This window comes from Aotus nancymaae, unplaced genomic scaffold (genome assembly GCF_030222135.1).
Source record: "Aotus nancymaae isolate 86718 unplaced genomic scaffold, 86718_ANA_hifiasm-v0.15.2.pri h1tg000049l, whole genome shotgun sequence".
In the NCBI taxonomy this organism is placed as follows: Eukaryota; Metazoa; Chordata; class Mammalia; order Primates; family Aotidae; genus Aotus; species Aotus nancymaae.
In genome coordinates this window covers 34,659,630-34,675,024 of record NW_026988463.1, presented here as the reverse complement: position 1 = coordinate 34,675,024, position 15,395 = coordinate 34,659,630, and the positions used below count along the sequence as shown (strand labels likewise).

The window sequence follows — 15,395 nt, the reverse complement described above, 5'->3', positions numbered from 1 at the left end:
GAAAAGTTCTACCTCTGTGGAGTTTGTAATAACTGCAACAAGCAGGCAGAAGAGTTTGAGAACAGGAGCTCTCACAGTAGCTGAGGAACCAAAAGGGTATGCCTTAGGGAAAGGGGCACCAGGACACAGCACAGGAAGTCCATCCAAAGGAGGAGGCACACTTCCTACAGTGACATCTGTCAATTCTTGAAAACCTTAGAGCAACTTAAATAAATACACACGTTGTTTTAAGGGCAAAAATAAATTTCTACCATCCTGTTTGAGTGAAAACAGGATGCCCCACCTAAGGTTGCCTGAGGACACTGCTCTCAGTGAACTTTTCAAGAGGTTCTACTCCAGACACTAAAAGCAGCCTCCCTCTGTGATTATGTGCTCTGATTAGAGGAGCATTGCAGTTGGATTTCCCACCAGGAGGTGGCTACAGATATTCAATTACAGTAGAGATAATGAAAGACCAGCAGCTCCACCCAGAAACAGGAAGACAAGAGGCCCCCACTGGCTCTGGTATGGTGCAGTGTTAAAGTGGCCCTTCCCCAGTGCCAACATGAAGGTACCTTCAAGGTGTACCAGGTGGCTGGACTATACCTGGAGAAATGTCTGATGGCTGGGAACCTGGAGGTAGATCCCTAGTACAATCTTGTGTTGTTTAATATTTTTATTAGATTTAGATGGGTAAAAGTCCAAAGCTGATAGAGATTCAAAACAACATGGCCTTCCATAAATCTCAAAGTATTTCAAAATAAAAATTTATTTAAAAAAATAGTGGCACAAACTTGAGGAAACACTGGACAGAAAACGAGAAGATAAAACTCCTAGAGATAAAGGTCAAATCCAGCCCTTAAGCCAAAAGCATGGTCCAGCAGGTTGGCACTATGTACGAGGGAGGTAGGAGTTTTAACTGGTCCTATGCTCAGGGCCGAAGCCACTTGTTGGGTGAGGGTTTTGTTCCAACAATGGCCTTGGCCCACCCCTAAACAGTATGCCCAGCACCTAGGGACAGTGCTGAGGCACTATTTGCGTATGTCTGTGAGGCTGTGATGGGAGGCTAGGCTCTTCTACAGGGCTGTGGAAGCCTGTCCAGAGGCTGAGGCAGACTTCCACCTGCCCTGGCCCCTGTACTCTGCCCTGTGTCCAAGGAGGTGCTGGACAGTCACAGGGGCATAAAGAGTTCCTCAGCAAGAAAGCTACCTAACCTCTGTCCACAGGGGCTGAGCTGGAGAAACAATCAAGGACCCAGCATGCAGGCATGCCAGCAGGTACTCTCTTCCTGGGGCTGCACATCCCTGCTTCGGATTCAATGGCAATTCTATGCCCTTGGCCAATAAGCAACTCCAAGTCAGCTGACCCTGGGGAATCAGGCTAGTTTTAGGCAAGCTACTTCTGCAGGGGAGAAGGTTCATAAGGGCTAAGATGTTTTATTTTATTTATTTATTATTTATTATTTTTTAGAGACAGAGTGTCGCTCAGTTACCCAGGCTGGAGTGCAGTGGCATGCAATCTCAGCTCACTGCAACCTCCACCTCCTGGGTTTAACCAGATTCTCCTGCCTCCGCCTCCTGAGTCACTGGGATTACAGGCGTGTGTCACCACGCCTGGTTAATTTTTGTATTTTTAGTTGAGATGGGGTTTCACGATGTTGGCCAAGCTGGTCTTGAACTCCTGACATCAAGTGATCCACCTGTCTTGGCCTCTCAAAGTGCAAAGATTACAGGTGTAAGTCACCATACTCGGACTATTTATTTATTTTTTTGAGATGGAGTCTCTCTCTGTCACTGAGGCTGGAGTGCAGTGGCATGATGTCAGCTCACTGCAACCTCTGCCTCCCAGGTTCAAGAAATTCTCCCACCTCAGCCTCCTGAGTAGCTAAGATTACAGGCGTGTGCCACCACGCCCTGGTAATTTATGTATTTTTAGTAGAGATGGGGTTTCACCATGTTGGCCAGGCTGGTCTCAAACTCCTGAGACTTCAAGTGATCTACCCGCCTTGACCTCCCAGATTTCTAGAATTACAGGCATGAGCCACTGCACCTAGCCAAGATGTTTTAAATGAAAAATGAAACCAGTCACTTGAGCCACAACAATGACTAGACGGCAAAATGCAGGGGCACACATATAGCCATTTCTGTGCCTCACCTGGTCAATCAGCTGTCTCCTGGATGGATTGGTCTCCTCAAGGACGTGAGCCCAGAGCTCTGGGTCCTTTCTGCGTACCAGGTAGCGGGCCTCACTTTTGAACAGAGAATTCTCATTGCAGACCTGAAATGAGCACACTCATGTGTGTAACACAACAGCTAGCCAATGGAAGTTGCTTGGGAGGACACACCCCAATTTGTTCCCTGTGTGCCTGATACTGGCTTGGTGGACAGTCGGAACCCAGGCAAGACGCTGTGCTTTGACACAGGATGAGCAGCATCCTACAGGGTTACAATGCACTCAAACTACCTCAAAATGCCCTTTCCAAGTTTACAACAACTCCCAGGGGTGTGGCACATCTCCAGCCAGTAGAATCACCTGCATTCAGGGACATGCTCTGTCTCCCACTCTGTCTGATACAGCCACCGCTAGCCACAGGAGGCTACTGAGCGCTTGAAATGTGGTGTGTGACAGAAACTAAATTGGTAATTTTTAATTTAGTTCAGTTTAAGTACTCATATGTAGCTAGCTCTAAACCATCTCCAAAATGTTATCAGAACAGTCTAGAACTGGTATAAAACAACACAGACACTGCAACATTTCAAGTTTTGCAGTGTCTGGAGACCCTTTTCTGAATGTTATAACAGATCTCCAAAACACCAACAGTCCACTGGAATGTTCTAGCATGAGCAGCACTTGCTAAATCTTGCGGAGGATGGGATCTGTTGAGTGCCAGATGCCAGGCACAAGGCTGAGCAGCTTGTACACATGTCTGTGGATGCAGCACAGGCTGCCTGTGTATCACGGCAAAGGCCCGAGCAGGCTGGTGTGGCACCAACCTCACAGGTGCCCTGTTCGTGTCTGGATTTTTAGATCAAATGGTTAGGTAGGAAAAGCTCATACAGTTTAACCTAAACATGTAATTACACACATGTGGATCCAAGCCTGGGCAGACACAGGCAAAGGACCTGGGCAGATGTTTCAAGGAGGGGCCGGCAAGAGCTCATCAGTCAGGGGATGGGGAAGGGCTTGTGTAGGGGGCTACCCCAAAAGGCAGGCATAAAATACAAGGGCACTTGGGACAGGAAGCACCCAAGGAACTGCAGGCCCCTCCAGGTAGGGTGGCAAGAAAAGTCGCTGATCCAGCTGGGGAGTCAGGAGAAGCTGGCATTCCACAGAGGAGCTCATGAGTCAGGCCAGGGAGTTCAATGTTGCCCTCAAATTACCAGGCAACACTAAGGACTGTCAGTAGAGGGGTGATGAGTCAGGTTCAGGGTCTACAGGTACGATGCATGCAAATTGCATGAGCAAGTCCCCAAAAGCTGTGAGAATCACAAGGAAATACATCTCATGACCCGCCATCTCCAGGTGCACAGAAAGCCCTGATCTGCTCCCCACACGGACACTTTTGAAAGCTTCCCTGGGAGGCCAGGGCTAAATGGGCAGCCCAGCACATCTGCTACCCACCTTGATGAGCTCAAGGTCACACTGCCCCCGCTCATAGGCAACACAGGCCAGATGGGGGTCTCGCTTCTCACAGTAGCGACCCACCATGCTGCTGTCATAGTAGGCGTTCTCTCTCAGGAAGCACTTGGGGCTGTTGGTGCTGTCGATGTAGATTTTAGCCAGTGCATTGTGAGTGGCAGGCTCCTCACAGCCTTCCTGAATCCAGGACTCCAGCCAGGGAAGCAGGAGCTTGAGCCTTTGAAAGAAGGAAGGTGCCGTAAAGTCTCAAGGTTACCACTGGAAATCTTGAGAGCAACTCCAGAGTTCTGACAGTTGTTTCCTGAAACAAAAAATCCTGAGTCCATTAACTTCAGGTTGCTCTAGGGACCAAGATGGACCTGGTTTTCAAACTGATTTCTACTGTTAGGTTTTCCCCCAAGGTCTTCACAGTACCAACAGCAAGTAACTCATTGCTACATCTAAGATGTGTACAGGAATGACCAACTGTGGAGACAGTCCTGGAGAATTAGAAAGAAACAACAACAGATACTAGAATCCAGAAGCAAGAGAAAACAAGTAAGGACATCTTACCTATTTCTTTTTTCTACTTCAGCCACCAACTCATCAGTAGAGAACTGTCCTCTCACTGCCATGATTAAGTGTTTAATTACTTCCTCAGAACAATCCACATCAAGGAGCCCTGCAACCACAGCTGGGGTCTGGCTAGGATTGACCTAGGGTAGTCAAGGTCAAGTAACTTCAGTGTTGCAGACACAAGTTATTGTTAGAAGCCTCCTACAACTTGGACAGTGTGGGCAAAACCCTGAAAGGGCTCCTGTTTAGGACTGGGCTTTGTCCTACCAAAATTCACTTGCTGATGTCCTAACCCCCAGTGGGATTATATTTGGAGAGAGGAGGTAATCAGTGTCAAGGGTGGGGCCCCAATGCAGTGGTACTGGTGTCCTTTAAGAAGAGGAAGAGACACTGGGAGTGCACATGCACAGAGGAAAGGCCCTGTGAGGGCACAGCCAGGAGGCCATCTGCAAGGCTGGAAGATAGCCTTCACCAGAAACCAGCCCTGCCAGCATCTTGATCATGGACTTCCAGCCTCCAGAACTGTGAGAAATAAATGTGTGTTGTGTCAGCTGCCTGGACTGTGGTCTTCTACTCTGGCAGTCTGAGCACATTAACTGATCACCCTTCAAAATGATAGTCTCCAAAATGCTCAGATGTTAGAGGCAGCCTCTGAGGTGAAGACTATTGCCACTGACTGGGGCCCAGAGGCAGCCGGGTGTCACTCCAGGGAGCCAGCAGTACCTTCTGCACGTAGATCTCAATGTACCTCTGCAGGTTGTTGCGGTATAAATACAGGACAAGGTCATGGACAAAGCCAAAACGATCACACACGATGATGAGGGGAAGCTGGTCTGTGAGCTTGGCCTCCTGAGGGTTAGAATGCACAGAACAAGTCAGGGAGTGAAGAAACCAGCCAGCCAGACCCTGGGCTCATTGCCCACATGGGACAGCATCGTCTCTGCAGCAGAGGGACACACAGGAGACTCGGCATGAGACTGCTCTAAATAGGCTGCTGTTTTGTGGTATGGTGTTTGCTTTGGGAAATAAGTGAGAGAAAGATAATAATATTTGGTTAAAGACTGCTAAATTTGGCATTAACATTCCAAGTCTGGACAAAAGCATCTTTTGATTTAAGACAAGCAGCTTGTTATGTGCAAACCCAACAGAAACCAGGCTATTCTCAAGAACAGCACACCTGCAGTAAGGGCTGCCTTTTCAGACACGCAGCTGCAGGCCATGGAAACACATCCGGGCACTGCTCCCAGATGATGATGGCACTTGGGCACAACAGCCACAGGCCACCACAATCATGTCTCCCCTCGTGTGGTCCAATGCCTAGATCATATATCCTAGGTTCCCTCTTGAAGTTTTAAGTGTTTCCTCCAAGGGAACATGAATCCAAGTGTCATCTGCCATTTGCAGGCTTCGCCCATACAAACTACCTATGCTGGTTCCTCTGCACTCTTCCCTTCTAGCTGGCTGGGAAGACGACATTCCGGGTGAGGTGCTGAACACAGCAAAGCAGCTACGAGTCTGGTCCTTGAAGGACACTGGGAAGGAAAGCCATCCCACTCACCTCCAAGCCACCCAGGACTGCCACATAAGGAAGTAGGTTTCCTGTTCTTTATGCCACTAGCACTGAGTGGTCTACTAGTTCCTGCAGCTTTGCGTGCCTAATTGACAAGGGCACCAATGGGATGTTGATGAACTGCAATGAGGCAATAAACTAACTCCCTCCACTTAGGTACCAGATACTTAGAGCACAACTTCAAGCTTCCTTCTACAAGTTCTTAAAATGATAGATGGATTCCTCTAGAACTTTAAGCCATAAAGTGGAGCTCTGTTTCTGGGGACTAAGGGGGCCCTGGCGAGACAGACCCAGCTTCCCACCTCCTGGGACATCTGTGGATAGTCTGCCCCACCTGCCATCAGCGAGGGCAGCTCATGGAAGGAGACGGTGCTGAAACACACCTTCAGGAAGTTCTTCACATGCTCTGGGTTGTAGCAACTGCTCTCCTGGCATATCCTCTCCACCTCCTTGATCTGACCTGTCCTACAGGCAGCCTGAATGTATTTCAGATGCACGTCTGGGTCTTGGCTGAAGTTCACGATTGAGCCCAGGAAGTAGAAGAGGCCTGTGAAGAGAGATCATTCCATTTTTGTCCTTGTAACTCCCACCTGCCTCCTCCACAGCTGTTGCCCACCTTCACTTGATGACCCTGCTCCACTCTTCAGGGACCCACAGCCCACTCAGAACTCATAATCGATACGCCATTTGTCCGTTTTGGTAGCTCCCAAAAATAGTGAGATTTCCATCATATTTGGCAGGTATACCTGCATGTTTTGATGCAAAATACTAGGTATTTGGTACATGTGAAATTCCTTTTGGTGGCCCAGGTATACCTAGATAGTCATCATCAAGAGTAATTCTCACTGAGGCAATCTGAGAGGGCTGTGGGACTGCTGCTCTAAAAAGACATGCCAAGGGACACAGAAATAAGCCATGACCTCCAGCAGGAGCCTGCAACTTGACACGGAGCTGACAGTGACATGGGCCCCACGTGCTGAGCCCCCAGGGTGAGCCCCAGAGGACAGCATTCACAGAGGCTAATGACGTTCCTCACCATTACAGAGGCCAGCCAGGCGGCACCAGTAACAACAGGATAGGATACATCTGAGAAGGCCCCTCCCTGTTGAGGTCTTTCACTGTAACCGTGAGACTCTGATGCTAGGAAAGGAATGGGCAGCCCCAAGGCCGACGGTTCCCCACCAACCTATTCTACTGCCCTCTCCCAGCCCAGCTCCAGCCAATCTTCTGTCATGGTCTTTCCTACAGTGGTGTCTTCTGAAGAGAAGGCCAGCTCCCTGAGGACAGGGTCCTGGCCCACCCTCCACCGATGCCCCAACCTCACTGGACACATAGCAGTGACTTGATGCCTAGACAAATGCTCAGTCTCTATCCTGGGAGGGCCAGACAGCCCCAACCTGTCCCTAACAAAGCCACTCCCACCCCCACTGCCCTACCACACTTTTGTGATGTCCAAGAAGGGCAAAGGAATACAACCAGGTTGCCTCATCAGCCCCCACAATCAACTGGGTAGCAGACACCACAAAGCAATGCACTTTCTATCACGGGCCCTCACTTACGAGTGGTCCAAGGAGCCTCCCTCCTGGGGCTGTGAAGACCAGACATCAAGCCCTTTCACTGTACCCACGACACAGGCTTTTAGATGAATTCTTGCCAGACTGTGTCACATAGACATGCTGGGCTCCGTAAGTCTCTCCACCCCATCGCCAACCAACCTGATTTCTTTGTCAGGAAACACCAAAAAGGTTACTGAAGCTGAGTGGTGCACATGAGATAGCAGTACATTCTGCCACCAACTGAGCACCCAAGGCAGTGGGTGCTGCATCCTGCCCGGCTTTGCAGGAAGGCCGTTTTAAGTCAGGCAGGTAGACAGCAACACCTGAGAAAAGAGGTACAGTTATGTGGCAGGGTCAGCCAGAGGCTGCACGGCTTACCTTCATAACTCTTGAAGGATTCGAAGAGCTCCACCAGGGCCTGCATGCCCAGCTGCTCGTGGTACTTAGAGGCCACCTGCACACACAGCTGAAGGTTCTGTCTGATGTTAGCAGACAGCATAGCACGCAGACACTCCACGGAATCCTCCACCGACAGGGAGCCGAAGAAATTGACAAGCCACTGGGAACAAGGAAGAGTCTGTCCACAACAATGCACCACTGTAACGATTGCTAACACTTGGAAAATAACTAGGTCATTCCCATGTTCCCCTGAATGTCAAAAATATTCCCACATAAAAGGACTGAAAAGCAACTATCCGTTACAGGAAAAAGTAGGAGCAAAAAGTAAAGCTGGGAATACACTGATCTAAACTGTTCATCTGGAATATTCCACAGATGATGCTAAAACTTATTCCATAAGTTGGAACACAATAGCTAGTTTAGCTCTGTAATGGTTTCAGATAGCTCTGTTATGCTGTCAATGTTAAAAGGTGACCAGTATTCCTGCTATTAGACTAAGTCAAAGGTGGACATCAGAAAGAAAGGTGCTACAGGGCCCAGAAACACTGCTGAGCAGATAAACTTTGTGTGTGGGCTGATCTAGAACTGCTTTTGGTAGTAAAGTATGGTAGGTTAGGGCAGTGACAGGCTCAGGCCATGGTTCCACAATCACCAACAGGTGGTCACTGGGGAGCATGTGACATTAATTGCATAGACAACAGCCACAATAGGAGTGCCTCAGGGGTACACAGTACCTCGTGATTGAGGAGGTGAGTGTGGACCACAGCCCTCTTGATGCCAGAGAGGTCAGTGTAGTGCTCCAATGCCTGCTGTAGGAGGCCTGCCTTCTCGCAGAGCTGGGCGATGTGGGCCCGGTCGTAATGAGTAAACATCTGATTTCCAAGGATGGAGTCTGCAACCTATGAAACAAGGAGTTTGGTGAGAAAGCCTGATCAGTGGCAATAACTTTTTAAGACCAGCTGCTCAACCTTGCCCCAGGGTAGGATATAGCCTGGCAACCAGAGCTCACAAGCCCTGTCCACATTCACACCTCTGTGGTGGCAGCAGTGCTTGTGGGTCCCAAGAGCCCTTGAAGTCACCTTAGGCCCTTTGCATAAGGCTCCATCCTCCCATGTTGCAGAGCTGGCCCATCCCACATGGTCACAGAGTTGGGCCTGTAAGAAAGGCTGAAAAATGGAGCTCCATAAAGCTCTATTACTGGGATGAGATCAAGTCGCTGTTGGAGCTTTTAAGCCATCACATTCTCTCTCTCTTTTTTTTTTTTTTTTTGAGACAGAGTCTCACTCCATCACTCAGGCTGGAGTGCAGTGGCACAATCTCAGCTCACTGCAACCTCCATCTCTCAGGTTCAAGAGATTCTCATGTCTCAGTCTCCTGAGTAGCTGGGATTACAGGCACGCACCACCGTGCCCGGCTAATTTTTGTATTTTTAGTAGAGACAGAGTTTTGTCATGTTGGCCTGGCTGGTCTCAAATTCCCGACCTCAGGTAATCCACACACCTTGGCCTCCTAAAGTGCTGAGATAACAGGCATGAGCCACCACACCCGGCCAGCAATCACATTCTTGCAGGGTTTCTATGGCAAGATCAATGTGAGGGCTCAAGTCTACTGATTTTCCTAGATTGAGCTCAAGCCTTAGACTCGCAATGGCTAGAAGGAGACCTGAATGTAACAAATCCCATTTGTGCTTACTAGACTTCTCTACTAGGCTAATTACAGAATTAGGAATTGGGGACTGCATTTAAAAACAATGAACACTCCTGGAAACAATTTTGATGAGGCATAAAATTTTTTTTTGAGACAGGGTCTCACTCTGTCACCCAGGATGGATGGAGAACAGTGGTGGTGCAATCTTGGCTCACTGCAGCCTTGACCTCCCAGGCTCAAGCAATCCTCCTACTTCAGCCTCACAAGTAGCTGGGATTACAGGCGCATGCCACCACACCTTTTTTTTGTAGAGATGGGGTTTGGCCATGTTGTCCATGCTGGTCTCAAACTCCTGAGCTCTGCTCACCTTGGCCTCCAAAATGCTGGGGTTATAGGCAGGAGCCACTGTACCCAGCCATTAAACATTATCTTTAAGTAGGTAAAGTACGTCTAGGCTAAGACTGGATAGGTCAACACAGCAGCCTTGCTGCATGGCTGATTGTTTCCTTAGTATCTAATGCTGGTCTTGACAAGCTATGCTCCCAGGCACCTTCCCCTGCCACACAGCACACTTTTTCCCATTCCTTCTATGATCTGCATCACCAACCAGGTATGGCCAAACACAGAGTAGCCACAGCCACTGTCACACACCAGACTGCTTCAGAGTGACACCTCCTCCTGGTTCCCCACAGAGTTGACGATCCAAACCAAGTACTAAAAGTAGAGTTTTTTGTTTTTGTTTTTGTTTTTTTCCAGGCAAGCAGCAGCTTTATTAGTAGTGCTGGGTTCCTCCCATACCTTACAGTGTGCTCGGAAGCATTCCCGAGGGTTTCCAGGGAATGCCTCCTGGCGCTCGGGACAACACTATGTAGCACTGACACTGGAATGATATCAATAAAGCTTTGGGGTGTAGGTTTGCAGGAGAGAGCACAGGTTAACACTGTGATATGAAAACTTCAGACAACACCAACTCTCAATGTGGACTGGGTTTTTGGCCAAGAGAGTAACTTCTAAGTGACTGGACACTGGGCCCATTGTCATGTCTACTCAAGGCCCCAGTGGCAGGAGGAGGGCATCTAGGGCTGAAGCTCCACATGGCACTGTCACTTTGCCTTCATCTGCAGATACTGCCCTTTGTCTTCCTCAAAGCACTTCTCATCCTCGGTCTTGGGCACCAGCTGGGGCATGGGCAGTGACCTGCCCTCCTGGCTCAGCAACACGTAGGTGAAGAAGGCACTGGCGGCCCAGTAACGCTTCTGAGAGCTGTCCACAACAGGGTCGGTGTCCACCAAGACCTCGATCTCCATGGACTTACTGCCTGTGAAGGTCATGCGTCCTGAGATGATGATGATGCAGCCTTTTCTAATCTTGTCATGAAAATTAATGGTGCCCACAGAAGGTGTGATGATATTCATCTTGCAGTGGCTTGCAGCCATGATCCCGGCGACCTTGTCCATGACTTTATGGTCACACCTCCATGCACGAACCTGTGCAAGGTACAGTCTGAAGTCCCCACCAGGTGGATCAAGCTGGACTGGCTGTAGCTGACAGTGTTCGGCTCTGGGTTGAGGACTTGCTGGATGATGTCCCTGTTCTTCTACTTGGTCTCCATGCACTCCAGCTTCTGGGCTTCATTCTGCTCCCAGCCCTCCTCCTCCTGCTCCTGCACACAACAGGAAGCACCTCAAGGACCTTGTCCACGTTCTTCAGCGACAGGGGCACATACCAGAGGGTGGCCTTATTGGTGAGCTTTTTGGCACCTGTGAGGATGTTTCTAGACATCATACCTACCTGCACCTCCATAGAGTGCTTGGAGGTGCAGGTGATCTCCGTGCTGATATGGGCCACCTCACTGATGCACAAGGGCAACAGGAAGTCAGTGTGCTTGACCCAAGCCAGCGCGGCCACACTGCACTCCCCATTCTGGCTGCTGCAGTGCCAGGTGCTGATGATGGCACCCACCTCCTGGATCATCTTCAGGATGGTTCCACCATGTACACTGCTAGCCCCGTTTGGTGTCATCTGCATGATCTGGCAGATCTGGATGGCGGACAGCGTCTTGATGTCTGGACCCTACATACTGGCAGTTGTGGCAGCGCGGGCAGCTGCAGGAGGGCACAGGTGTCTCAAGACTAGGGCTTTAGAACTTCTGGTGTTTACCTGAGTCTCCTATTCTTTGTTTCCTTCAGGTTTATCTTTACTTCTTGTTTTCAAACATTTTCTCCTCAGTGTAGTTAGAGAATTTAGAAATCATCATGCAGTCCCACTGCCCAGAGACTGCCAGCATCCTGGGGCACTGAGCCAGAGCCTGCTGGCACCTTACCCAGCTACTTGCTTGTCCTGCACCCTTTAGGGTCTGGGCATTCCTTAGAGTCTGCCACGTTTCTGAGTGGTACTTGGTTTGTTTCAAACCTCATTCGCTAAAAACTGTTATATACACTCACAAAGTCATGAGAGTCCAATAGACTCCAAGCAAAAAATTAACAGCACCTTTATTTCCTAGAGTTGGACTATGACCCACTTCTTAGCAGTTAACTTGAGGATTTGAATAAATTGAGGCAATAGAACAATATACTTAATATGTTGTTTCCTAATTACAAAAACAATAAGTGATTATTAAAGAAAAAACAAATCAAAAGAGATAAGTAAAAAACAAAGTGAACTTCTACAATCTTATCTGCTTGGTACCATGGTGAATAGCTTGATATAAACTCCTCTAAATCCCTTTAACCCAAAATAGCACAGACATGTGACTTGATTATACCTGCCTCCCACAACTTTCAGGCCAACAAATGATGCCTCACCACAGTGAGATACCACTGCACATCCATTAAGATGGTGATTACTATTATTACTATTATTATTTTAGACAGGGAAAATGTGTTGGCAAGGATATACAGAAATTGGTAAGCATTGCTGGCAAGAATATAAAATGGTGCGGCCTCCTGGAATACAGTATGGTAGTTCCTCAAAAAGGTAAACATAGAATTACTGTTTGATATGATCCAGCAATTCCACTTCTGGGTATATGCCCAAAAGAACTGAAAGCAGGCCGGGCCCGGTGGCTCGTGCCTGTAGTCTCAGCACTTTGGGAGGCCGAGGCAGGCGGATTATAAGGTCAGGAGTTCGAGACCAGCTTGGTCAACACAGTGAAACCCCATTTCTACTAAAATACAAAAAATTAGCTGGGCATGGTGGTGGACGCCTGTAATCCCAGCTACTCGGGATGATGAAGTGGAGAATTGCTGGAACCCAGGAGGCAGAGGTTGCAGTTAGCTGAGATTGTGCCATTGTACTCCAGCCTGGGAGACAGAGTGAGACTCTGTCTCCAAAACCAAAAAAAAAAGAATTGAAAGCAGGGCTTCAAAGAGATCTTTGTACACCCATGTTAACAGCAGCATTATTCACAATAGCCTAAAGGTAGAAGCAACCCAAATGTTCATCAATGGATGAATGGATAAGCACATGTCAAATATACACATGGTGGACTATTATTCAGCCTTAAAAACGAAGGTGTTTCTAACTCATGTTACAATGTGGATGAACCTTGAAACTAATATGCTCAGTGAAAAAAGCCAGATAAAAGGACAAATATTTTGTGGTTCCATGTATATGAAATATCGTGAATAGGTAAATTAATAAAGACAGATTAGAATGGCAGTTGTCAGGGGCTGGGAAATGAGGAGTCATTGCTTAACAGTTACATAGGGACGATAAAAAGTTCTGGAAATATATAGTGGTAATGGTTGCATAGTATTGTGAATGTTCTTAATGCCACTGCATCAGACACTTAAAAATTGTTAAAATGGTAAACTTGGTTATGTATATTTTACCATAATGAAAAACAAAAAAGAAAGAAATGATGCCCCAATTATAACTGTTTCCATGAAAGTCCTGTACCATGATTTCTGGAAAATCCTTTTAAGGAAAGTCATGGAGAATGTCCCCTGAGAAGTACAAGATAAACATCTGATACAAGCCCAGCCCAGCTCAAAGCCACTGTGCTCAAGTCTGCAAGCCCACAGAGAGGTGTCACAGGTGCTCTGCCTCTTAGTGTTCGCCTAGAATGTCACTAACCTGGGGTGCATGAACAAGGTTCATCTCCAACAGCCACGTCTGGAGGAGTCCTTCAGCCGGGCGATTATTCTTCAAGGCATCCAATAAGAAGGAAGTACATTGCTGAATTAAATTGTTTTCCATGAAAATGTCCACAATCTGAAACATATCCAAGCCACATTTTCACTCAGGGTGTTTTCATTCACAGTGTTTTATTTTCCTATTGAAATAGTTCCTGAAATATAATCTCAATTAGAAATTCAACAATTAGTTCCTTCCTTTGTATTTGCTTTTTCTTTCTTTCTTTCTTTGCACTATTGCCCAGGCTGGAGTGCAGTGGCGTGATCTCAGCTCACTGCAACCTCCACCTTCTGGGTTCAAGCGATTCTCCTGCCTCAGCCTCCTGAATAGCTGGGATTACAGGTGCCTGCCACCCTGCCCAGCTGATTGTTTGTATTTTTGGTAGAGACAGGGTTTCACCATGTTGGCCAGGCTGGTCTTGAACTCCTGACCTCGTGATTTACCGGCCTCAGCCTCCCAAAGTGCTGGGATTACAGGCATGAGCCACCGTGCCCAGCCTGTTTTATTAATTTATTTTTTTGAGATGGAGTCTCGCTCTGTCGCCCAGGCTGGAGTGCAAAGACATGATCTCAGCTCACTGCAACCTCTGTCCTCTGCCTCCCAAGTTCAAGCGATTCTCCTGCCTCAGCCCCCCGAGTGGCTGAGATTACAGGCACCCACCACCATGCTCGGCTAATTTTTGTTATTTTTAGTACAGACGGGGTTTCACCATGTTGGTCAGGCTGTTCTCGAACTCCTGACCTCAGGTGATCCACTTGCCTTGGCCTCAAAGGGTTGGGCTTACAGGCATGGGCCACCATGCCTGGACCCTTTGCATTTTCTTATGTCATCACAATTCACATAAAGCCAGGTGTGGAGGTGTAGTGACATGTGCCTACAGTCCCAGTTACTCAGGAGGCTGAGGTGGATGCATTCCTTGATCCCAGCAGTTGAGACCATAACAACACAGAGACCTTATCTCAACAACAACACAATTCATGTAATTTATGGCCATTAATTTATTAATAGATAAACTTGCAAAATCATATCGCCTACATAATACTTACCAGTGAGGTATTTTACTGAAGTATATGAAAGGGAGTAACTTTTATAAGATATGAATCCCCAGAATCCTCTTCAGGGATCCAAGTAGTAATCACATATTACTTAATCACATCCTAGAGGCAGCTGGGATGCTTAACTTTCGGGGTCAGCTTGACTGGATTAAGGAACATGTAGAGACCAGGTAAAACATTCCTTCTGGGTGTGTCTGTGAGGGCGTTCCCAGTGGACACTGGCATGTGAGTTCAGGGACCAAGTAGGAAAGATCCACCCTCAATGTTGGGAGCACCGTCCAATCGGCTGGGGGCACAAAAAGGAAAGAATGGATTTCTTCTCTTTCTCCTGGAGCTGGGACATTCCCCGCTTCCTACCCTTGGACATCAGAACTCCAGGTTCCCCAGCCTTTGTACTCCAAGATTTACACCAAAGGCCCCCCAGGGTTCTCAGGCTGTCGGCCTCAGACTGAGAATTACGCCATCAGCTTCCCTGGTTCTGAGGTTTTCAAATTTAGGTTGAGCCACCCTACTAGAATCCAAGGTCTCCTCTAGCTTGCAGATAGTCTATCACAGGACTTCTCAGCCTCCACAATCACGAGCCAATTCCAATAAACTCCCTCTCATATATCTGAGATGGGGTCTCACTCTGTTGCCCAGGCTGACGCAGTGATAAGATCACCTCACTGCAGCCTCAACCTTCAGGGCTCAAGCGATCCTCCCATCTCAGCCTCCTGAGTAGCTGGGACCACAGTTGTGTACCACCATGCCTGGCTAATTTTTAAAAATTTTTTGTAGAGACAGTGTCTCACTATGTTGCCCAGGCTCCCTCTCATATATCTATAGCTATGCTATTGGTTCTATCTCTCTGGAGATTCC

General features: G+C 48.0%; 1 protein-coding gene and 1 pseudogene across 5 annotated transcripts in view; both read right to left on the bottom strand.

Moving 5' to 3' along the window:
• The window catches only part of CLTCL1 (clathrin heavy chain like 1), a 184,620-nt gene that overhangs the window by 37,160 nt on the left and 132,065 nt on the right, over positions 1–15,395 (bottom strand). For 4 of the 5 annotated variants that reach the window (XM_064362833.1, XM_012445071.2, XM_064362834.1 and 1 more), the window contains 8 exons: positions 13,423–13,560; positions 8,433–8,597; positions 7,678–7,858; positions 6,127–6,290; positions 4,897–5,022; positions 4,171–4,313; positions 3,601–3,835; positions 2,134–2,256 (listed from right to left, as the gene is read on the bottom strand). In XM_064362833.1, the coding sequence (XP_064218903.1) occupies positions 2,134–2,256; positions 3,601–3,835; positions 4,171–4,313; positions 4,897–5,022; positions 6,127–6,290; positions 7,678–7,858; positions 8,433–8,597; positions 13,423–13,560 (1,275 nt within the window). Of the gene's footprint in view, positions 1–2,133; positions 2,257–3,600; positions 3,836–4,170; positions 4,314–4,896; positions 5,023–6,126; positions 6,291–7,677; positions 7,859–8,432; positions 8,598–13,422; positions 13,561–14,528; positions 14,824–15,395 lie in introns of all 5 variants that reach the window. The other variant, XM_012445077.2, reaches the window with a different exon arrangement.
• Positions 10,422–11,424, bottom strand: LOC105712130 (cytosolic acyl coenzyme A thioester hydrolase-like; annotated as a pseudogene).